Source organism: Ochotona curzoniae, unplaced genomic scaffold, assembly GCF_017591425.1.
Source record: "Ochotona curzoniae isolate NIBS_2020 unplaced genomic scaffold, NIBS_Ocur_1.0 contig_1, whole genome shotgun sequence".
NCBI lineage: Eukaryota > Metazoa > Chordata > Mammalia > Lagomorpha > Ochotonidae > Ochotona > Ochotona curzoniae.
The window spans coordinates 37,274,886-37,298,628 of NW_024464918.1; the positions used below are offsets into that span (position 1 = coordinate 37,274,886).

Below are 23,743 nucleotides of genomic sequence, written 5' to 3' on the forward strand. Positions count from 1 at the left end.
GCGGCCAAGCAGCCTCTTGCCCACCAGACACGAGTCCCGCTCGGACTCCATGCTGCGAGCTCCTGCTGTACCTTGAGATGACATGTGAGGACACAGGGAGCGGGTCTGCGGTCGGGACCACTGTTGGGGGTGAGGCAGACAGGGCAACCGTAGTGCTGAGTCCTGAACTGAGGGAGCCCTCATCCAAGCTTCCAGCACCCACCTGTGGATGTTCTACAGCAAATCGGTGGCAGCCTCTTTAGAAAAGTCTTGTGCAAGGCCTGATTAAAGGCGCGGCCTTCTGGTGTACTGGTCCTCCTTGGCTGGGAAGGGGTAGGGTCTGGGGGACTACCAATGCTCCACCCCTGTTGGGCAATCTAGTTGGAAGTGCTTCTGTGCAGTGGGTGGCATGCTCAGCATGTTAGAACTCGTGTAGTTCATGGGACTGGGTGATCTGATCCCCATGTAGTGCCAACCTGTGCCTTCCTAGGCACTGGCGCTAAAATTTACCGTTGGCATGTTTCCCTTTTGACCAGCAGATGGGTGTAAACATGTGGGAATCCATGTTTTTAGCCTTTTACAGTAAGGTGGAAAGTCACTCCTCTCCGCTCTAATTTAGCACTGCTGGTTGGCTAAACTTAACTTGCTTCCACATCAGTACATCGTGATGCCTACAAGGCAGGGTCATCTTCTCTATTCTGTTCCACTGTCCTTGGAAAGGTGGCTCCTGTTTCATGTCTCTCTCCCACCCTGCACTCTAAGTAAGCCCTTTCCTGGCTGTGTATTGGCCTCCACTGCTACCCACAGCAGATGACCAGGCCCCAGCACTGCGTGGGTGGCTTAGGGAACTTAGCATGGGGGCAGCAAAGAGGGGGATCCCTTTCTCCCTCATCATAGAGGGTCATGAGAACGGGGTTCATAAAGGAAAAGCCTGACATGGAATGAGACTGTTAAGGTGTATTATCCCACATGGGTAGCTTGGAGGTTTCATTACTGCTCCAAGACAAAGGCGGGGGTAGGGAGGGGACCCTCAGAATGCTATTCTTAATTGCCATGGCTGACTTTGTGAGAGCAGAGCTCGGTCCTGTGGCTCACTTCGCGATGTGAAGAGAGGCCTGGCTGCCGAGGCTTCCTCCTGGGCCCTGCAAGGTGTTTAAGTAGCAGGCCCAAGCCATGATGTTTTGGAACCCCAGTATTAAAAGCCAACCACACATCAAAACTTCCTGGACAGGTAGGGCTAAGGTTGCCAGATATCCTTGTAGCAAATCAGAAAACTACAGGAATCTGTGACAATTTACATTCCCAATGGTTTAAAAAAATATTTAAATGGGTCTCCTGTGTTTCTGGCAAGCTTCGCTGGGCAGTGCGGCTGAGGAAAGATTTGCACCCTCCCAAAGCGCAAGTCCCCTTAATGGGGTGGGTACTCGACCCCTGCCGGGGCAAGTGCATGCTGCAAATGGTCAGGCCTCGCGGGACCTTGGGCACGCAGCCGGGAAGAGGCGCGCGCCCCACTCCAAGATGGCGCCCGAGGCGGCTGCCAGAAGCCAAGATGGCGACACGGAGGCCGCGCCCGCGCTCCTCCCCCAACCTTCCCGGGGCCGGGAGTGCGACTCGCGTCGCCGGACGCCGGTCGCTGCGGCCTGGGTAGTGGTCCCGGCCGCGGCCCGTCCCGCGCCATGAGGTTCCTCGGCTGCTGGCCGACCCTGCTGTGGGTGCTCGGGCTTCCCGCCCGCGGCCTGGAGGGTGAGTTCGGGTCGGGGGTCGCGGGGCGGTGAGTGCGGGCACAGAGCGAAGGGGCTGGCCTGTCGCGGGCGTCCGCCGCGCGCTGCCCAGTCCGGGGGGACCGCGGGGCGGGAGGCCGTGTGGCCGGCCGGAGGTCACGGAGGGCCGCTGTTCCTAGCCCCCCAGCTGTCCTTCCCGCGTCTAGCGCTCGGTGAAGAGAAGTTGCAGTCACCAAGCGCCGGCATGCACTGTGGCCTGAGCCAGGCGGGCAGCTGGCAGCTGCAGAGTTAGGGTTAGGGCCCTTGAAGAGCGGGACACGGTCTGTCACCCCGTTCCCCACGCCAGGCCAGTCCTGCTCAGACTCCCGCGTGAAGGACCGGCACTGGAAGAACACTGGAGGCTCCCAGGGGACCCCTGGCTGGGGGCAGCACAGCCGGGCCGAGGCTTGGCCACACCACGCACAGGTCTGGCCTTGCTTGTGGCCGGAGCCTTCACAGGGCAGGCCAGTCTTGGGCGGTTGAGGAGCCACAGCCAGGCTCCTGTTTTCTTGCTGCACTTGACCTCCCGGCTCGGGGCAGCTGCATTACCTTTGCGTGTCTGCTGTTTGCTTCCAGCAGCGTTGTGCCCTGGGCGGCTGTCCAGTGAGGAGTAAGGGTGGGCTCTTTTGCCTTCTGACTTCTTTGGGTACCGGTGAGGGATATGAGGGTGCTTGGTGGTCTTGGACCCCTCCATCAGGACTCACCACAGGCTGCATGTTGACCCTGTCCCTGGGCTCTGAGGGTCTGTCTGTGAGTGGTACCAGTGTCCCCTCTGCTGTTCCTGGCCTTGGCCTTAGCCGTGGCTTTAAGTTTCTCTGCCCCCAGGCCCACACATGGGTGGTCTACTACACGAAGCCCACCTCACCTGGCCCAGGTGCACGTGCTGTTTCCTGGTCAACTGCAAGTCCCCTGAATCAGCCATGTGAGTCCACTCACTGTGTGAGTCCACTCACTGTGTGAGTCCACTGGAATAGTAAGGGGAACCCTGAGGATGCCCCAGCCACTGGCAGATGGTGGTTCCTCCTTTGTCTTTTATTTCCTCCTCTGGCAGCTTAAACTTTTTTTTGCTCATTGTGGCTAGTTTTGAGCTGTTTGATGATTATATGCCTTGGTATAGTTTTTGGGATTGGGATTTGTTGAGCTTCTAGGATCTATGAATTTATTTTTTTATCTAAAAAAAAAAGATTTTTTATTTTTATTTGAAAGAGTTAACAGAGAGAAGTAGAGACAGAAAGGAAGAAAGAGATATTCCATCCACTGGTTCACTCCTCAGATGATCGCAGTGCTGGAACTGAGCAAGCCAAAGCCGGGAGCTGGAAGCTTCCTTCAGGTTTCCCACCCAGGTGCAGGAGTCCAAGGACTTGGAGCGTCTTCCACCACCTTCCCAGGTCACAAACAAGAAGCTGTGTGGGAAGTGGAGGAACAGAGGCAACTGGTGCCCCATGTTCTGTCCCTTGGCCCTTTTTTTTTTTTTACTGCTCCAGTGGATTTTTTTTTTTTTATTGGAAAGTCAGATATATAGAGAGGAGGAGAGACAGAGAAAGATCTTCTGTCCTTTGATTCACTCCCTGCACTGGCCAGAGCTGTGCCATGTGTCTGAGGTACTGAATGACTCCACAGAGCTTTTTGATGTTTTGTACAGATGTGCCGTGTTAGGAAGCCCACAGCTCTCACCAGCTTTGGACCCAGTTGGCTACATCCTGGTAATACTGTTGGCCCACAGAGCTCATCAAACAGCTGGTGGCTTCCTAGCCATGGGGGTGGGGGTGGGCACGGGGGAGGGTGGGCTCCTTGCACACACCTGGCCTAGTTCCCCGGGTCCATGCCTGCCATGGCCTCTGCAGCCGGGGTGGAGTTGGTGAGCAGTGCAGGGCAGGAGTTGTTGCTCTAGAGGTCCGTGGAGGTTGCTGAATGGGCTCTTCACTTATCTGATCATTCTCACGCCCCACCTGCTGGCTCCAAAGTGGGAAGAAGGTCGCCCTCCTCCTCCTCTTGCTGCTGGCACTACTGCTGGGACATCTCCTATCTCTCCCAAGGGCGGCAAGCCCAGTGACCCCTGAGGTGTTGTGGGGGGCGGCCGAGGACTCTGCTGCTTGTGCTGTGGGGCATGGTGCTGAGCCCCTCAGCCTCAGTGTGGCCATTGTTAAGAGGGTTATATTAGTGTTTCATCAATACAGCTATAGACCTACGACAAACCACTTAGGAAGGAACTGGATGCTGGCTGGGAAGTAGAATAGCTAAGACTCAGATTCACACTTCTATGGAATGGCAGTGTCATGGATGGTGGCTTAACCCGCTGTACCACAACGCTGGCCCCTGCTGAGGGTGGTGGATGGCAGACCGTCTGCAGGGAAGGAATGTGTGGAGAGCTGGGGCACAGGGAGCTCCTGCTGCTTGTCCATGTCTGTGCAGTCTCTCCTGATGGAATCTCTGATTTCATCTTAGCGGCTCTACTCCCACCGCTCAGTCCCCACAGTCTCCCAATCCCATCGCTCCCCCAGAGGCCCCACACTGGATAAGTACCATCAACCATGACTTTGGGACTTAAATTAGGGAGTCAGATCCTATTGACACCACAGCAGTGGGCCTGATAGCCCTTGTGCTGCCTTTTCACAGAGCTGGGAGGATGTGTGCTGGCATGCTTTGCCCTGATAGAATCTTCTATAAAACTGTTATTTTCCTGGGTATCTCATGAAACAAGAGAGAACGTTAAAAGGGCTCACCTTATCTTTTGCTCCCTGTGTATCTGTGCCAGCCCTTGGTAGGTAGCAAGTCACAGGTCCAGCTGTGTATTGGTTCATTCATTTATTTGGCATTTGCTAACTTTGTACCCCGTGACCTCCTTCCTGACCTGGAAAATATGTGTGGGTGGCTGGCTGTTGAATGGAAAGGATAACTTTTTTTCTGTTTTTTTTTTTATTGTTATTATTATTTTTTTTATTGGAAAGGCAGATATACAGAGAGGAGAGACAGAGAGGAAGATCTTCCTTCCGATGATTCACTCCCCAAGTGAGCGCAACGGCCGATGCTATGCCGATCCAAAGCCAGGAGCCTCTTCCGGGTCTCCCACGCGGGTGCAGGGTCCCAAAGCTTTGGGCCGTCCTCGACTGCTTTCCTGGGCCACAGGCAGGGAGCTGGATGGGAAGAGGGGCTGCGGGATAGAACCGGCGCCCATATGGGATCCTGGGCATGCAAGGCGAGGACCTTAACCACTGCGCCACGGTGCCGGGCCCAACTTCTTTCTGTTAAAGGAAACTTTTTATTTGAGAACTGTAATTCTTGGGAGCTCCTTTTTTTTTCTTTATGGGTCAAGTCAGATATGACCATGAACATGTTGTCATGTTTTAGTTGCACAGGAAAGTGGTCACCTATGGCTGAAGGAGCAGCCTGCATCCCCTCGCCAGATGGGGGCTGTGTACCTGAGTGAGGAGGAGCCCCCGCACCCCTCAGTGGGCCAGGACAGGACCACGGAAGAGACTGACATGGTGCTGGGGCTGGACACAGCCAGTGATCCTGTGGCGATGCTGTCGGTGATTCCCGGGGAGGCCGAGGACCAGCTGAGTGAGGAGCCTGGCAGCCATGGCTCGTGTGGTCCTAGAGGCAAGGATGGCTCGGGGTGCCAGCCCCAGGAGAGCCCTCTGTCTTTGGACAGAGTGGAAGCCCACTTCTCTGAAAAAGAGGAGGACTACTACATCGGGCCAGAGGTGGCAGAGCCAGAACCGTCTCCAACAGAGGATTCTAACAGCACAGAAAGTCTCAAGTCACCCAAGGTCACCTGTGAAGAGAGAAATGTGACAGGATTAGAGAATTTCACTGTGAAAATTTTAAATATGTCCCAGGTAAGAAGATCATTATGTAAGACTTTTTTTTTAGTTTTGCTTCAAAGTATTTCGCTAAAGTAGACACTTGTACAAGAAAAAGTCAGTAAGAAATTGCTGGGTTGAGATGTAAGGGCCTCAAAATATCCATCCACTTTCTGTTGTTGACAACAGTTTAAGAAAACACCAGAAAGAGATGGGTTCCTGTGACCTGCCCCCGTGAGCCAGAGGCCACCTGTATTGGCAGAGTTGGCTCACAGAAGGGGCGCGTGTCAGAGCCACCTAGGTGACCAGCACTGACAGTGTTGAGCTGGTGCTGGGCACTGTGCCGCTCAGCGGGGCAGCCTGGGGCAGCAGAGTGCATCAGGAGGTTAAAGGTACCGATCCTGTGATTGCACTCTCAACCGGCAATCACCTGGAGGCCCAGGGTGGCATGTATCGCACTGTTTAGGGGACACTGCTTAGTGGCTGCCGTGGTGGAAGCTGCCTCGGCTCCCCATGGAGTCTAGGGAAAGGAGAAACCAGCACAGGTGTCAGGGAAAGTTTTCCAGGCGCCTCCATCTAGTCACCCACGAGGTGGCCTCAGACCAAGCCTCAGGAACAAAAACCCTAGCGACAGATGCTGGCCTCAGATTGACAATCTTCTTCCAAATAATGGGCTTGCTGAAGATGCAGCTTAGCAGTATCTAAATTAGGAAAACTGCACGTTGGCCTCAGTTGGACAAGTATTGCCTCTGGAAACATGTCTTACCAATGGAAAGGTCAGGGAGCTAGACCTGGGCCCATTGTCCCCAGCCCAGCAGTGCTTTTCCAGACTGTTGGGGCTGGGAGATGGTTTCAGGAGGCATCCAGGGCTGGGCCTACCCATGGGGAAGAGCAGGACACGTCCCGGTTGCTTTTGCAGGAGAAGTGCTGGTTCTGAGAGCGGGAGCTGGGCACCGTATCATCGGTGCCCATAGCTGCAACATGGCTGGCTCTAGCACCCCTCCTGAGTGGCCGAAGATGCTGTTGCAGCTGTGCTGGCTGTGGGATGGGTGTCACACCGTGGTTGGGGCATTGTGAGCTTTAGCCTGAGCCGTGGCCTGAGCTTGCCTGAGCTTGCCTTGGCCGGTTAGCATCACGTAGCTGTTGAGTCTAAGCTCGGCTCTGCAGAGCTGGATGCTGGAGGCTGAGCCCACACGGGGCTCACCTCATGCTGCATGAGTCTGATTGAGGTCCTGGGTTCAAAGGTGGGAGCAGGGTGCCCTGGGAGAACTCAATGAAGGGTGAAAAATAGTGCAGTATCTCTGCAGCCACTTTGTGAAAGATTTATTCATTTATTTATGAGCAACAGGGAGAGAGGGCAAGCCAGAGAGAGAATCTTCCATTTATTTGCTGGTTCACTCACCAGATGGCTGCAATGGTTGGGGCTGGCTGGGCCAGGCTGAAGCCCAGAGCTAGGGACTCTGAGTCTCCCACATCGCTGGCCAGAGATCCTACTATCTGAGCCAGTATCTGCTGATACTTAGGGTGCACATTTGAGGGAAACTGGCTAGGAAACAGAGCCACAGTGCCAACCAGTTACTGCTGTGTGGACAGAGGTGTCCGCAGGGGTGACCTCTGAGGCAAACACCTACCTTCAACAGTACTTCCTTGTGGATTTATGGATTCATTGGGTTCAGAATTCCCAAGGTTCTCCTGCTTTCCCCACCCTCACCCCCACTACTGGAAGGAGGGTAGGTTTGCTGCTTCCTGGGTTTCCTTCCAGGGCCTTGTGCGTGCCATTGACCCCTGACCCCTTGCTTTTCTCCTCCTTGCCTGCAGGACCTGATGGACTTCCTCAACCCCAATGGCAGTGACTGCACACTGGTTCTGTTCTACACCCCGTGGTGCCGCTTCTCCGCCAGCCTGGCCCCGCACTTCAACTCGCTGCCCCGCGCCTTCCCAGCTCTCCACTTCCTCGCCCTGGATGCATCTCAGCACAGCAGGTGTCTCTCCCCCTCCACCCCCTGACACCTGCAGCTACTCAGAGGCTGTGATGTCAGAGCAGAGGCGGTAGACAGGGTGGAAGAAGGGAAAGGATTAGTGGGGGTGGACTGTTGCATCCTAGGGGGCTGGAAGGTTCCTGGAGAAAGGGGCCTGGTCTCTGCCTGGTGGCTTCAGGGGAGCAGGTGGTGGCACTGGGTGGTAGGGAAGAGACCTGAGGACTTTTTAGGTCCTGGCTAGACTCAAATAGCCCAGTTGGAATCCCCGTGGGGTATTCTTTTGTGGTTTTACCTCACAGTTAGGGCCCCACCCTGGCAGCCTACCTGCCAGCCCCTGTCCAGTCTGTGTGGGATTTTCTTTAGTTCCTTTTTCCTTCCCCTTTCCTTTTTCACCTTTTCCTTTCTCTTTTTCTTTGCCATTTCGCTCTTTGCTCATTCTTACACTTGTTCTTTGCATGCACGTTCCGTAACAGGCAAGAAGGGAATGACTTAACTTAGTTCTTTGAAGTGACATTGAGCCTTTATCATTTGCTGGGGTTCTTTTGTAAATGATTGCTAAAACTGGCCACTGAGGACCTGGTTTGGATGCTCTGCATTTCCTCTAGGTGCTGTGGCCTCGTGTTCCATGTTCCTTGGCGGTCACAGGGAGGCTCTGTGGCATGAGGTTGAATGAAACCATGTTTATCTGCACACAGCTGATCTCCTGAGTGGAGGCGTCCCTGCCGATGCTTACACAGGACTGTTGACAAGACAACCTGCCAGTTAGCTGGCATGTGTACTGGCCTCAGGAGGACTCCCAAGTGGCCCAGCACAACCTGGTGGGGATGCGCAGTCCCTGACCAGCCTCGAGCAGGCCCCAGTGCAGGGGCACAGCCTGGTGGCGGGGACTGTGTGGCCCCTGTCCAGCCTTGAGCAGGCACACCTTGGTCATGGCTCTGATACTGCCCACAGGCTTTCAGTGTCTGCATTGTTCTCCTTCCTTCTCTTCCTGGAGCGCATGGTTTGGTGCCTTGATTGTGGAGAGCAAGAAACTTGTTATTGTGTGGGCTGTGACATGTGTTTGCCTCATATATGCTCACCTGTACCCTTTGGTATGTGTACAGGAGTCCTGTCCTTCCTCCAGGCTGGAGGCTGAGGTGTGGGGAGGTAGATCACCCTGCCGGAGGGCACGCTGTTGGCTCAGGGGCAGAGCTGAGGCTTGGCCATGCAGTGCTCGTGGGGCATGTTGCCACTGGCCAGGCTGCGATACAGGAGGGGAACAGCCACCCTGTGGGTCTGCCCTATGCATGCCCATCCTCCATGTGTCGACCTCTTTACTTCCACAGGTTGGCCTTTCTCGTGGGCGGGGCTGGCATGCCAAGGAGCTTGCACTTTCCCCTCTTGAGCAAAGGGACATGGCGTGTGTTGTTGGTGAGGTGGAGTTTCCCTGGCTGGCTTCTGCTGACGTTTAGGCGCTTGGCTAGTGGAGCCACTGCACTGTGGTAGAGCCACATCCTCCCTAAGAACATGGTGGGTCACAGAACAGGTGCGTTCCCAACTGTGCCTCATAAGGACAGGGTCAGGAACCATGCAAAACCTGGAGATCCGGGCCCCAGAAACCTCTGAACTGCATGACCCCTGTCTTCTCGGCACTCTCATTTCTGTCCAGCCCGACAGGTGGAGGTAGGAGGAAGCCCACTATCGGATCTTTTGACCAATTTCTTTCTCTTATAGCCTTTCTACCAGGTTTGGGACCGTGGCTGTTCCTAACATCCTGTTATTTCAAGGAGCAAAACCAATGGCTAGGTTTAATCACACTGATCGGACGCTGGAAACCCTGAAAGTTTTCATTTTCAATCAGACAGGTATGTGGACACACTGCTCTGAGGCAGGAGATCTGGGGCGTTTGCCTTTGTGGGTTCTTAGTTGCTGCCATCCTTTGCCCAAGGGAAGCAGTTGGGACCGACAGTGGTTAGTCATGAGCTGTTAGGATCCTGTTAGGTCTCAGTCACTGGCAAATGCAAGAGCCACCTCAGTCTTCTTTTTTTTTTCCTTCCTCTTCTCCTTTTTCTTCTTGTTCCTTTTTTTTTTTTTTTTAACATTTACTCATTCTTATTGGAAAGACAGATTTACAGAGAAGGAGATATAGAGAGAAAGCTCTTCCATTTGTTGGTTTACTCCCCAGCTGGCTGCAGTGGCCAGAGCTAAGACAGTCTGAAGCCAGGAGCCAGGAGCCTCCTCTGGGTCTCCTATGTGGGTGGCCTTGGGCCATCCTCGACTGCATTCCTAGACTATCAGCAGGTTGCTGGATGGGACGTGGAGTAACTAGGACAGGAACCGGTGCCCATACGGGATCCCGGGGCATGCAAGGAGAGGATCCAGTCACTAGGTCATCATGCCAGGCCTGCACATACACTGTTAATGGCCAGAGATAGTTTTATTTTTGAAAATGAAACCTAAACCAAGCTATATGGAAATAAGTAGGTAGCATTTACGTACATTTTGCATCTAAGTGTGACAATTGACATGAAGTTTGCATGCACCTTTGATGTTTAGGGTGAGGAATTTTCACAGTGAACATGGTGGGGAGCCAGGACTGGAGCGAGAGGCAGAGTGTGACCAGCGCCCCTGCTACACTGCAGCCCTTCTTGCCCTGCCCTCCACAGGGATAGCCCCAGGTCTGATGCCCAGTGCCACAGACCCCTGGGCACTCTGTCAATAGCACCTCCTGTCTCATTGGGTGGATGGTTGCATTTTGTTCATTTTTATTGCCATTTCTCAATCCATTTGCAGATACTATATAAATCTTTCAGTATTTTTTCAAACATATTTTTAAATTTTTGTTTTGTAAAAGTTTGAAGAAATTTCTTCTGTGGAAAAGTTCACTTCCAAAAGCGTTAATACCTGTTATGAACATCCCACTTCTTCCTAAAGTCTACTCCCTGGAGCCAATGCAGGGCAACACCCTTGCCACGTATTTTAAGTTGTACATAAATCCTTGCTCTGAAGCTTCAGCACAAAGAACCGTTAACTGGGGGGCAGCAGTGGATATTGTGAGATGTCAGCTGTAGGCATGTCCCAGATCCTGAGGGACATGGGCAGAAGATGTCATTTTGCTTGGTACACTGAAAAGTAGAACACCAATGATATCTCCAAGCCCTAGTATCCTTGGCGACCACTGACCCCATGCCAGCTTATGCTTTTCAGCTGCAACTCACCTGACAGCATTTTGATATGGCTTAGCCTAGCCTGCGAACACACTTGGTAGCCCTCCAAAAGTGGCTTCTGCCAGTTACTTTTTGGACTCTGGACTGAAAAGAGAACAAAAAACAACTCTGAACAGTACATTGAACAAGAAACCTCTGCCAAGTTCATGGCAATTCTAGTGGAGCGCCGCAGCGCTTTGATGTGGTGTGGGGAAAGGTTAGCTACAAATTACATCGACAAGCACATGAAATTCACCTCAGATATGCCAGCAGGGGTGCTTATCTCAGGGGCGGCCACGTGTCAATTTGCATGCCATGCGTGATGCTTGAGAAAATACTGTGGTGTTGCCTGTGCCCTCTGATTTGCAACAGCGATTTCTCTTTCAGGTATAGAAGCCAAGAAAAACGTGGTGGTGACTCTAGCCGACCAAGTAGGACCCCTCCCCAGCACTCTGATCAAAAGTGTGGACTGGCTACTGGTATTTTCCTTATTCTTTCTGATCAGCTTTATCATGTATGCTACTATCCGAACTGAGAACATCCGGTGGCTCATCCCAGGACAAGAGCCGGAGCACGTGGAGTGATGGGCACTAAAGGGAGACTGGGGAGGAGGGCCCTCGGCCCTTCATGTCAGGAACGAGTGGAGCGCTGCCCTTATCCACACGTGTTCCCCAGGGGCTGGCAGACTCTCCCAGAGAAGAATCACATGTTTGTGGAACTCCTCAATGTGCAGAGAAAGCCACAAACAGGTGTTGGACCAAGTCTCGCAAGAAGCACCAACAGAATTCTTTGTTCTGTTTTCAGCCACTTGGCTATAGTCCTGTACCTTGCGAGGCATCCATTTGCAGTGGGAAGACAAATGCTGGTGTACTCGTGGTGACTGGCATGACGCTCACTGCCCAGGCGTCCCAGGACAGCTTTAGGAAGCACCTGGTTTCCTCATGTCTGTCTGGGGTGGTCAGTTTCCTGTTGGTTTAGTTTTTTTTTTTCAGTGTGCACAAGCAGGAAAAGTGTTTTGTTCTGGGAGGAGTAACTAGAATTGATAGGCATGACACCACAAGTAATAACAGCTGAAGGAAAATAAAACAGTCCAGTGTCTCCATGTTTGCCATCTTATCCCTCACCACTGAGGGAAACCAAAGGTGATTTTGGTTGGTTCTGGCTGAGGGTGGTGTTAGGTCATTGTTACTGAAACAAAGGCTCCCTGAGGATCAGGCTGTGTTAGAGCATGAACTGTCGCCGAAGCTATTTCTCCAGTGAGCATCAGTGGAATTGTCAGATGTCCCTGGTGCTGTGCCAGGCTTCATGAGCTCCTAAAACAATGTAAAACCCTGTTCTTGCCCACAGGTTGCTTCTAGTCCACTCCAGGACATAGTCACCCAAGAGCCACAATGTGCATCTTGCAAACTTTTTGAGAAGCTGTTTCTGAAAGTCTTTTTAAACTCACATGCGACAGCTGACTCTAAAGTACCTCTATACTATTGCCATTGTTTGGGAAAGAGATAAGTATTTATATAGTACCTTATGCCCTATGAAGACAGAACCTTAGGTGGGTCTACTGAAAGTTTGCAATTTTGTAGTTCTGTGTCATAGAGAACAGCCATGGCTGGAGTGGTCTCCCTCAGGAGGGGACCATGGCTGAGAACTGGACCATAACTGTTTGATTTACAGATGAGCAACTGAGACACACAGAAGTTAAATGGCCCACTCAGGTTACATAGATTTAAATTCATACATTTAAATTCACATACATGTACACCTGTAATTGCAAATAAAAGGGAGAAAACCCCGAATGTTTCCATTTCCCATAATAACCACCATTTGAGTCACTACTGTGACAGGTCCCACAGTAAACGCCTTACCTGTGCTATGTCACATGCATGGCGTTTCTACTGCTCGATGTCCTCCTTTGAGGGCAGGTTTCAACATGGTGGTGAAGGTGTCCACGTGTGGGATACCTGCGTTCTGCTGTGGCTGGCTCTGGCTCCCGAGTCCTGCTTCCTGCGCATGCGCACCCGCACCCTGGGAGGCAGCAGGTGACTGCTTAGCAGTTGGCTTGCTGCCCACCCCTCTGGGAGACCTGGATTCTGTGCTGGCTCCCAGCTTTAGCAATGTCTGTTGTGTGCACTGGGAAAGTGAGCTGGCAGATAGATCTTGCACCATGTCTATTGTATTAAACATAATTTAAAAAAAAAAGACTTTCTTGTTTTTATTGGAAAAGCAGATCAGATTTATGGAGAGTCAGAAAGATCTTCCCATTTGCTGGTTCATTTCCCAAATGGCAACAATGACTGGAGGTGAGTCAATCTGAACCTAGGATCCAGGAGCTTCTTCTGGGTCTCTCAAATGGGTAGAGGTTCCTAAGGCTTTGGGCCATCTTCTGCTGCTTTCCCAGGACACAGCAGGGAGCTAGATTGGAGTGGAGTAGCCAGGACACAAACTGACACCCATATGGGATCCCAGGGTTTGCAAGGTGAAGTTTTAGCCATTGAGCTATCATGCCAATGCCTTAATAAAATAGTTTAAATACTTCTCATCTTTAAGAACACACTGAAATCTCAAAAAATTTAAGAAAATGTATTTTTATTTGCAAATCAGAGACAGATTTTTGGCCAGCTGGCTCATTCCCCAAATGGCCACAATGGCTAGGAGCTGCATTCAGGTCTTGGCGAACAGTTGCTGGGGCCATTAGCAGGGTGTTACATTGGAAGTGGAGCAGCCAGGACATGAACTGTTGTCCAAACAGGATGCTGGTGTTGCAGGCAGGCAGCAGCTTTACTCGCTATGCCACAACTCTAGCCCCTAGTATTCATTTTAATAAGCAAATGAAGGCAGTGCTTTTTATGGTCATACACCCTTGTGTCCCCACTGATAGTCTTTAACTCCACCTGGGTGCTGAATTCTTGTAGTGTCAGGCAAACGCATGTCTTAGATGCAAGGCTCAGACCAGGGACATCCGATTATGGGCCCTGAGGATTCTAACCCCCGGTTGGCTTTTGAAATATCGGACATCTTGTCATGTGGGTAAGGCAAAGAAAGGAGGTTGGGGAATACTTCTGGGCTATTTTGTAGCAAAGAGCTTCATTTTCCCCAAGTCTTTAGGAGATAATGTAGGTGCTAACAATTGCTAAGTTGAATTTAAATAGACTGTTATAATGGATATATGCACTTCCTATATTCTCAGTTGTAAGCTGCTTACATCTGCTTAAATGATTAACTTTAAAAAGGTGAGTATACTAAAAGACACGTTAGACAATTTTATAGTGAGTCAATTATAGTTCAAAAAAGAAAAAAGGGAGTAAGAGAATGGGGTATGAGCAAGCATGCACGCACGTACATAAATGGGAAAAACTATCTCTCCCACGAAGATTCAAGAGAAAGCCTGCATGTGGCTGCACCTGTTCCCACGGTGGCACCCAGCACTCCCGCACCTGTGTGCATGCTTCGCTCCAGCAGTTTTCAGGGCGCAGCGAGCCAGAGCAGTGCCAAGCAGAGCCTGGGTTTGAATCTGCGACTACCTGGCGCCTAGGCCCTTGTGAGAGCCAACCCCGCTCCGCTTCAGCACCGAGTTTAAGTAGCAGGTGCGGGGTGGTCCCCAAGCACCCGCAGCTGGTCCTTGCCCTCCGCCGCCCGCCCAGGAGCATCCTGAAACAACGCCCCGACCCGAGGGCCCCGGACGCACACTGCTGCGGCCTCAGGCCCCGCCGCGCCGGGTTCACCCGGAGCCAAGCCAGGCGGCGGCCATTGAACAGCCCGGCTTGAGGGCCTTCCAGACCTGGGCCTGCGCCGCGGGGCTGGCCGTGGGACGGGTCGAGCTCGTGGCTCCGCGAGGCCCGTGGGAGCGGCAGCCCGAGCGGCGAGCGCGGCCGGCGGACAGGCAGTGCGCGGGGCAGCCCTCGGCGGGCGGCTATGGCGGCGGCGCTCGGGGCGCGGGGCGCGACGAGGCGCTTGTTGGCGGCGCTGCGGGGCAGAAGGCCGAGCCTCGCGGCCATGGTGAGTGCCCAGCGGCCGCGAGCACGAGAGAGCGCGAGGCTCCGCGGCGCCGGCTGAGGGGCGCCAGCGGCCGGGCCGAGCCTGAGGTGGGCCGGGCCTTGCGGACCCCGGATGCCCGACGCGCGCACGGCGGACACTTGGCCCTTGGCGTGAACATTCAGCCACCGTCCTCGAACTCGGTCTGCGGGAAAGAGCGAGTTTTTTGCAGGATGGGGTTAGTTAGCTGTAAACTCTGAGGGGAACTTCAGGTGCTCGGCGGTCAGGGAGCTGATTGGCTTTGGAGCGGTCACGAAGGATCTTTTGGCGAGGCGGGAAGCGTCTGGAAGCTTGCCGCCCTCCGCCTCTGCCTGCCTGGCCGCGCAGCACCACCTGGTGGACGAGGGGTGCCTTCCACTCGCCCTGATTTCCTTGGCTGCTCCTCAGAACCCACTGGGCGCTTCGGGGGTGACTAGAAATTGCCCACAGCGAAGCTGGCGACGCGGCTCGAGCGCGCTCACCCGGGCGGGTCTCAAGGCATATCTGACCCCAGGTGCTGGTGACCAAACAAAATGAAGGTGTTTTTGGCTGTCACTTGCCAGGCTCTGAGCTAGGCACCTTCGCATTCCAGGTCTCAAGATTTTTATCTTATTCCTTTGAAAGACAGCGTTACAGTGAAAGAAACAGGGAGACCCCCCTCCCCCGCCCTGGAGAAATGGTTTGTCAGTATCCATTTTTTTCCCCCGTTTGTAGAGTAAATCACCTCAAGTAGAGCCGCTTTAACCTCATTGATAGATGAGTTGGATCCTGAAGTGGGGAGAGAGCAATAGCTCTGTGGCAGATGGCCTGCAGAACTGCACAGAGCACCAGGCCATGAGCGGCCCTTGCCTCAGTTCCTTTTCTGGGTGACGGTCTCTTTCCCCTGAGCCAGTGTTGGCTCTGTGTGTGGATGAGGCAGGAGGACTTGTCTGAGAACCCAGCAGTGTCCTCATCTCACTGGCTACGGTGCTTAGAAGTCTCGTGGCTTGTAAAGTGTGGACCTGCTAAGCATCAGAGTCTGGGGTTGTGAGTGTCCTCCCTGGCCAGGAGGAAGAGGGTGGCCCGTGTACGTGAGGGCTTTGGACACGAGAGTGGTGACCCCTGGGTGCTCTGAGAAGTGTTTCTGCAAGCTCGCTCTGTGGAGGAAGGGGCTTTGGCCTGTCGTTCAGGGTCCCTGTGGAGCCCCAGTGGTGACTGATGATGGACTTTTCCCCTGCTCTGCTGATTGGTTTTCATCAGACCCAAAAAGACACAGGAATCCCACATGGTGAAGACCCAGGTGAATAGGCAGGGACGCCACTGAGGGGGTACAGGACCACACAGCGTACAGCACACTGGGAGTTTGGAGCCCAGGGCTGCTCCCGGCCCTGCTCATGGCCTGACTGGGCCTACCAAGTCTTGGAATTATGCTGGGTGTCTCCCATGGCTGCTGGCCATGGTGAACCTGCGTGGGTCTGTGACTGAGCAGGGAAGCTGACCTGTGAGAGGCCACTGCTTGGGCTGGGGATCCCCCCCCCCGTGAGGCAGCTGGTTCCTGCCAAGCAGTGCTCACTTCCTTTGAGAACAAAGGGGCAAGAGGTGGTTGGCACTTGTTGCCCTTTGAATTCATCCTGCCCGTTCCCTGAGTAGTTGTGAGTGTCCTGGAGTTGGAGGTGGCCTCTGTGCTTTCAGAAACAGAAATGTGTTTTATCCACAGTCGACTGATGCCCGGGGGCTGGCAGCAGAAGAGCGGAGACAGGCCGTGCTTGACCTCAAAGCGGCAGGATGGGCAGAGTTAAGTGACAGAGACGCCATCTACAAAGAGTTCTCCTTCAAAAGTTTTAACCAGGTAATTATTACACATTCTTGCAGGCGATGTGGCTTGCTGCTTGTCACCCAGGCTCTGACCTTACTGGTTGTATGATCCCAAGGTTCCCATTATAGATGGTCATCCTGGGTCACAACTGCTGTCTCAACTCAGGGTGTGGGGCGGGGGATTGGAAGAACAGGGATGTGACCTGAGTTAACTTGGAGAATCAAATTCCCAAGCCACTGTTGCCCTGGTTCGGGTTTGCTTACAGCGTTGTCTATCAGAAGGGGCCAGAAGAAAAACAGAAGCACACACCTGTGGAACTAGTTGCCTTTAATCTTCCCTGGGGGGGTTCGGAAGTTTCTCCCTTCCTGTGGTGTGGTTCTATCTCTCCGTCATCTCCTCAAGCTGCACCGTCTCCACTGGCCCATACCGTTTCCCCACAGGCTTCATATGCAGGCCTGGAAACTCTTTTCCAAGCCTGACTTTACTTGCAAGCCAGCCCTGCACGTGGTCTGCACCCTGCTTACGGAGCCACCTCCTATGACTTCCGTTCAGTTCCCGTCCGGCTGTGCCTGCAGCAGGGGGATGGATTGTGGCTGTGGTGTGTTTGTTCAGCGAGTTCAGTAATCCTCCGGACAGATTTATTGTTTTTATTTATATTAGCTGTCAGCTTTTCAAAGTCGGAGACCATGTTGGCTTGAATAACTCTTCCTTTGTCCCCAACATGGTGCTGGGTAGAGACAGGCGTGGGCTAAATGCACGCATTGATGACAGCGTTTACCAGTCTCCAGGAGGGCGTGTGAGGCCCAGAATTCCACCGGCGAAGCCCTCGGCGTGTTTGCCCAGGGAGTGATGCTGGTCCCCACCACTCCAAGCCACTGACCCTGCTGTGTGCTCCGTCCATCTGGCTGCCAGGCTCTGCTGCAAGACCCTGGCTCTGAAGGAAAACCCGGGCCAGGCCCACTCGCTGGCCCTGCTGCCCCACGTGCTCGACAGTTCTTGTCAGGGGCTTAGCACTCTGTGGCTGGTGGCAGAGAATCCCATTGGCACAGTAAGCTTGCGTGTAAGCTCTAGGTAGCATTTTCCAAGCTTATTAAAATTCTTACATGTGTACAGCTTGACTTCTTTAAGCCTGGCCTAATTTATTGGGCTTGAACATGTGGCTTCAAGTACTTGTGTGGTGCTGCCGCGGGCTCTGCCATGAGTCAGTCCTCCAGCCCCACTTAGCTGGGACCTGGGCAGCTGTCAGAGTGGCCAGGAGTGCAGCTGTGTAGGGTATCCATAGTTCCATATGCTCATGTCACTCCCTGTTGTGACGTTTGATTAGTTGGTGGCCTTTCTTTGCCCAGTCTATGGGGAACAAGAGACAGGTGATGAGGACCCCTGGCAGGGGATGTGTCCAGAGAACCAGCCCTGTGGCTCCTACAGCATCTACAGCAGCCACTGCTGCCCTGGCCATGGGCAGGGCCCCTCTGGCCACAGGTGGCTGGGCCTGGGACTTTGCTGAACAAGCTCTGCAGGTGGGCAGAGTGCTCGGCCCTGGGGAGCCGTGGGCACCTCATGGGAACAGGGTAGGGCAAATTTGCTATAGGCCTTGGGCCTGGCGCTGGTGATTTTGATTTTGTGGGTTGGACAGTGTCTGTCCTTGATCTGTGCTCGGGTCATCCAGTGGTTTTGCTTTCGTTGTGAATGTCCTGGTTACAGGAGGCTTTGGTCCGGTGTGAGAGATGCAGCTCCACAGGACAGCGCCAAGGCCCGGTTGCCAGGCCTTACCTGCTTCCAAGTGCCTGATGAGCAGGGTCATGACACTCTAGCCATGAGTGACCCTCACTCATCTTTGATCTTGGATGAAAAAACCATTTTTTTTTAAAGATTTATTTATTTTATTGAAAAAGCAGATGTACGGGCCCCGGCGGCGTGGCTTAGCGGCTAAATTCCTTGCCATGAACGTGCCGGGATCCCATATGGGCGCCGGTTCTAATCCTGGCGGCTCCATTTCCCATCTCAGCTCCCTGCTTGTGGCCTGGAAATGCAGTTGAGGACGGCCCAAAGCTTTGGGACCCTGCACCCATGTGGAAGACCTGGAAGAGGTTCCTGGATCCTGGCTTTGGATCGGCATAGCATCGGCCGTTGTGCTCACTTGGGGAGTGAATAATCGGATGGAAGATCTTTCTCACTGTCTCTCTGCCTCTGTATATCTGACTTTCCAATAAAAATGAATAAATCTTAAAAAAAAAAAAAAAAGAAAAAGCAGATGTACAAAGAGGAGGAGAGTCGAGAGGAAAATTTTCTGTCCGATGATTCACTCCCGAAGTGGCCGCAACGGCCAGTGCTGCGCCGATCCAAAGCTGGGAGGCAGAGTTCCTCCGGATCTCCCACGCGGGTGCAGGGTCCCAAAACCTTGGGCTGTCTTCTACCACTTTCTCAGGCCACAAACAGGGAGCCGGATGGGAAGTGGAGCTGCTGGAATTAGGGCCAGAGCTGAGTCAATCCAAAGCCAGGAACTAAGAGCCTCCTCTAGGTCTCCCACGTGAGCACAGGGTCCCAAGGCTTTGGGCCATCTTCTGTTGCTTTCCCAGGCTACAAGCAGGAAGCTGGATGGAAGGTGGAGCAGCCAGGATAGAACTGGTATGCTTATGGGATCCTGGAGCCAGGATTTTGCCACTGAGCCACACGCTGGGGTTCTCTCTTATTATTATTGTTATTTTTAAGATTTATTTATTTGAGGGCCCGTTGGCATGGCCTAGCAGCTAAAGTCCTCGTCTTGAGTGCACCCAGATCCCATATGGGCGCCAGTTCTAATCCTGTCAGCCCCACCTCCCATCCAGCTCCCTGCTTGTAGTCTGGGAAAGCAGTCGAGGACAGCCCAAAACCTTGGGACCCTGCACCCATGTGGGAAACCTGGAAATGTTCCTGGCTCCTGGCTTCAGATTGGCGCAGTTCTGGTCATTGCAGCCACTTGGGGAGTGAATCATGAGGTGGAAGATCTTTCTCTCTGTCTCTCCTCCTCTCTATATATCTGACTTTGCAATAAAAATAAATAATAAATTTTAAGATTTATTTTTATTTGAAAGTCATACCCAGGGCTACGGACAGTCCTGGTGGCAGTTATTGAAGGTTGCCCTGACTAGGCTATCGTTCCTACTGGTGTGTATGAGGACCAAGTATGTGGTGGGCAGGGCTGGGCTGGGCTGCAGCATTCGTTGGTTTGCGTAGGAGATTGGGCCGGGGACAGTGTGTGTAGAATGATGTAGGAGATGGACTGAGTTGGACCTTGTACTGGCTGGCACACACAGGAGTCAGATTTGGGGTTACTTTGGAAACCCTTCAACTGGACCACTGGACTAAGAACTCCAACCTCAGGGAAAATGACATGATTTGTGGTTCAGCCTTTGAATGCATGTATTGGGACTGGGCCTGCTTAGTTGCTGATGCCCTTGCAGTGGGCAGCATACCCAGATGCACATGGGGGACATGACAGCCAACCTATCTAGGCCGGCTGTGGACACAGTACTTTTTCTCCCCATCAAGAGTCTTAAGATGACATCAAGTGGCCATCCCCCGTCCCTGGGTACTGATGTGGTTTGGCTGTTGGGAGAGGCCCCAGATACAGGAGGAAAAAAAATTAGAAGCATTTGTCTCACCCACCTTTCCCCATGCCTTGACCCTTGCCACCCTAATCAGTGATCCAGATGGACATACATCCTTCTCAACCATGTAAACAACATCAAAAATAAGAAAATAAAAAAATAAAGATTTATTTATTTGAAAGTCATTGTTACCAGGAGGAGGTAGAGGAGAAAGAGAAATCTTCTATCCTCTGGGTCACTCCCCAAATGGCTACAACTGCTTGAGCTGGGCCAGTCCAAAGCCAGGAGCTTCTTCCAGATCTCTCATGTGTGTGCAGGGCCAAGCACTTGAGTCATTCTCTGCTGCTTTCCCTGGTGCATTAGTGGGGCTGGATCAGAAATGGACTCAAAGTAGCACCCCTATGGGATGCTGGCACTGCAGATTGCAATTTTACTCACTATTCCACAGTGTCCATTTCCCATTTATTTACTTTTTGAAAAGCAGAGAGAGTGAGACGGGGAATGTTCATCTGTTTCTTCACTCTTCAAACGCCACTTTGAAGCCAGGAACTCAACAGATCTTCTGTGTGGGCGGCAGGAGTCCAGGCACTTGAGCCGTCAGCGCTGCCTCCCAGGGTGGCATCAGCAGGAAGCTAGATGCAGAAGCAGAGCTGAGGCTAGAAGCCAGGCTCCATGATATGGGATGCAGATGTCCTTAGACACACTCAAGTTTTTAAAAGGAGATTTATATATTTTTGTGAAAGGAAGAGTTACAAAATGAAAGGGAGAGACACATCTTCCATTTACTTTGTAAGTGGCCGCAACAGCCAGGATTGGGTCGGCTGAAGACAGGATTCTGGGGCACCATCTGGGTCTCTTACACGGGTGATGGGAGCCCAAGAACTTGAACCATCTTTTGCTTCCTTCCCTGCTGTGTTAGCAGGAAGCTGGATCATACATGGCGCAGGGTGGACTTGAATTGACACTGCTAAGGGATGCTGCCATACATACAGTGACTTAACTTGTCATGTCACCATTGCAGCCCTGCCAAGCCGCATTCCTCACCCTAACCTTCTCAAGTATAGACTAATGTTTGTATGTCTTGGGCCATGTAAAAAGGAAGCTGTGTGGCTGTCCCACACTGTGGCTTGAGTTAAACATGTGGCCACTTCTGGGCTTTGTAACATGGAGCTCTGAGAGGGTCTTTGGTTTTTCTCAGCGTGGGGAATAGTGACACTTGTATTTTAGCGAACTGTATCTGAAGGGCGAGGGGTGACTGCCTGTGTGGTGATCATGTGGGTATTCACTTTGGAGTCCCAGGGAACCTCCGGACAGGGCTGTATGTTTGTTGGAACTCATGTCTCGGTGTCGTCTCGGTGTCCGTGGAGGCAGGGAAATGAGAACTTCAGATGTTACTATTTGCCGTCTTGCTTCTGCTATTTGTGTCACACACTGGGTGCAGCCTTGATGTGTGTTGTGAAAGCACACGCAGTGGATAGTCCAGAAATATGAAACAGGTGTCGGCCGTGCGAGTACGGCGTGGAGCACTGTGGTGTGAAAACACTGTGGTCATTATGCAGTCCTTTAATAAAAATGGACTTTTAACTGCATCAGTTTCTCTTAGTCATGTAGTAAATCTTCTGTTTACAGAACTTAGCCCCAGTATTTTGTAGAAGTCAAACAGCCAAGAAATATCATTTCCTCAACAGTCTTTGTCTTGCCTTTTTACAGATGGTGTAAAATCAGGTGTGTAAAAAATGAAAAGGCATTTTTGGGCTGACGTGAAAGGTATTTCAGATTTATGCTTTGCAGATGATATGAATATGATTAATGCATTCATTGCTTTTTTTATTGCTTTTCACAGATAATGTACATGATGCATGGAAAATGTTGAGGTTTAAATCTTTGCCAGGTTTAGACTGTGAATATCAACAGATGTTATCATATAAGTACCATAATTATTATAAAATAAAAAATTTGTCATGAAATGCATTGACATAAATTTCATTTATGTAAATTGCTCTCATTAGTATAAAACCTTAGCATAGCTGTTAGGGTTTGTGAAGCACTTTAGATGAGATTAACTTAGTATAAAGTGGTCACAAATGGGTTGCTTTAAATTTAACTGACAAGAAAATAACACTCAAGAGTTTGAGAAAATTACGGAGGCGTTTGTTTTCAGTCTGCCTTAAGCTGGTGCCGCTTAAGTGGAATGAAGATGAATTAATAACAATGGACTGCTGGCTCAATAATTGCAGAAAAAACTGAAAGGAGACCTTAAGTATTGACTTAAAAGTGTTTCAGTCCTGTTTTTGCCCTTTCTGTTTCTGGTTTTCTTGGGTATGCCTGCCTGCTGCTCCAATATGGCCTCCATCGGCAGCGTTTGGGTTGGGGTGGTTAGGTCGCTTGGTGGAGTTTGGGTACTTTAGGCTGGCACACCGGAGAGTGTGTTCAGATGGTTTCGAAAGCAGGTGCTGAGTTGCTGTGTCATGTCCTTGACCCTCAGCAGCAGCACACACAGTGATGGGTGCCGCCGACCCTTGGGGGATTCGCCCTCAGTGTCACAGGTGTGTGAGGTGGTTCTTCCCCAGCTCTGAGCTCTCTCGGTTCTGCTCTTTCTCCTGCATCTTCTCCCCTGTTGCAGGAAATTTCTGATCTAGGCTGGAGTGGAACTTTGTTATTAAGAGGCAGAGAGAAAGTGTCCTCATCAGCTGGCCTATTCCGTAGGCGTTCTGATCAGCTGGTACTGAGCGGTTCTGAAGCTGGGAGCTGTGAACTCATCCCAGGCCTCGCAGCTGGCATTCCCAGGTATCTGATTTCCCAGGTGCGAAGCCAAACACCTGCTTAGCTTGGGCCTTTCTGACTCACCGCTGGGATTCTACAGGATCCTGAACCCAATTAAGATCAGTCACGCTAGGTCATGTCGCAGGTAGAAGGTGGCTGACTCACATTCCCCATTCCTGTAAGTGACATTTTTAGAGCCTACTGTGATCTGGGGGTGAAAAAGTTTTTTTCTATTCTACCAGGAGGTATTGTTTTTCTTTATGTGAGTTTCATCATGCTCATCTAAGGAACTAAATATTTATCAAGCTGTGCTTGTTGGGAGTAACCCAGGTGTCACTCTTGCACAATGTGAGGTCATTTAATTGTATCATCAGAAATCAGTCTACCACAACAGCCAAGACAAGCGATGAATTTGTTGCCTGTATGCTGTCAGCTAGCCCTTCCCTTGTGGTTGGAGCTCTGGGCTGTGCATGTGCATCAGGTGCCTGGAGTAGACCTGGTCAGGCTGGGCTGGGAGCCACAGGGTCCGGCTCTGAGGAGCTTAGGGAGTGCAGGGAGGCAGCTGAACTGGCAGCCGATGAGTGGCACATGCCACCCTGGGTCCCGGGTGCAAGAGCAGGAAGATACAGTGAAGGTGGTCATTTCCATTTCTGCCCAGCATCCAGGAGCAGGTGGCGTATCTGAACTTCATAAGGTGTTCAGGTTGCTCTGTCAGCAGTGAGAGGTGATGCACTAGTGAGCAAACCTAGTGTGCTGCAGGACTGCTCCCTGGGCAAGGGGAGTTCCAGGTGGCTCATGAAGACCTGATGGGTTTTAGTGAAGGAGGGAGCTAAGGCAGGGATTAGCAGGTGGCACACGTGAAGGATAGGAAGACACATCCAGGC

At 52.1% G+C, this 23,743-nt stretch overlaps 2 protein-coding genes across 6 annotated transcripts in view; both read left to right on the forward strand.

Moving 5' to 3' along the window:
- The first annotated feature begins 1,596 nt into the window (after nucleotides 1–1,596).
- Nucleotides 1,597–12,499, forward strand: TXNDC15 (thioredoxin domain containing 15). 2 transcript variants are annotated; one of them, XM_040972011.1, is made up of 5 exons: nucleotides 1,597–1,722; nucleotides 5,088–5,578; nucleotides 7,361–7,524; nucleotides 9,235–9,365; nucleotides 11,094–12,499. In XM_040972011.1, exons 1-5 carry the CDS (start codon nucleotides 1,656–1,658, stop codon nucleotides 11,288–11,290), a joined length of 1,050 nt encoding a protein of 349 aa, XP_040827945.1. In that variant the 5' UTR covers nucleotides 1,597–1,655; the 3' UTR covers nucleotides 11,291–12,499. The 2 variants fall into 2 exon arrangements, with proteins under 2 accessions (XP_040827945.1, XP_040827948.1); XM_040972014.1 differs by lacking the exon at nucleotides 1,597–1,722 and adding an exon at nucleotides 2,582–2,678.
- Nucleotides 12,500–14,495: 1,996 nt separating this feature from the next.
- The window catches only part of PCBD2 (pterin-4 alpha-carbinolamine dehydratase 2), a 42,980-nt gene continuing 33,732 nt past the window's right edge, over nucleotides 14,496–23,743 (forward strand). For 2 of the 4 annotated variants that reach the window (XM_040972032.1, XM_040972026.1), the window contains exons 1-2: nucleotides 14,634–14,699; nucleotides 16,411–16,542. In XM_040972032.1, the coding sequence (XP_040827966.1) occupies nucleotides 14,697–14,699; nucleotides 16,411–16,542 (135 nt within the window). In that variant the 5' untranslated portion in view covers nucleotides 14,634–14,696. Of the gene's footprint in view, nucleotides 14,700–16,410; nucleotides 16,543–23,743 lie in introns of all 4 variants that reach the window. The other 2 variants (XM_040972047.1, XM_040972040.1) reach the window with 2 other exon arrangements.

Coding starts and splice junctions, on each gene's coding strand:
- TXNDC15 (XM_040972011.1), top strand. CDS start 1,656: ATGAGGTTCCTCGGCTGCTGGCCGACCCTGCTGTGGGTGCTCGGGCTT. Junction 5,579..7,360: donor AAATTTTAAATATGTCCCAG/GTAAGAAGATCA, acceptor CCTTGCCTGCAG/GACCTGATGGACTTCCTCAA. Junction 7,525..9,234: donor GATGCATCTCAGCACAGCAG/GTGTCTCTCCCC, acceptor TTTCTCTTATAG/CCTTTCTACCAGGTTTGGGA.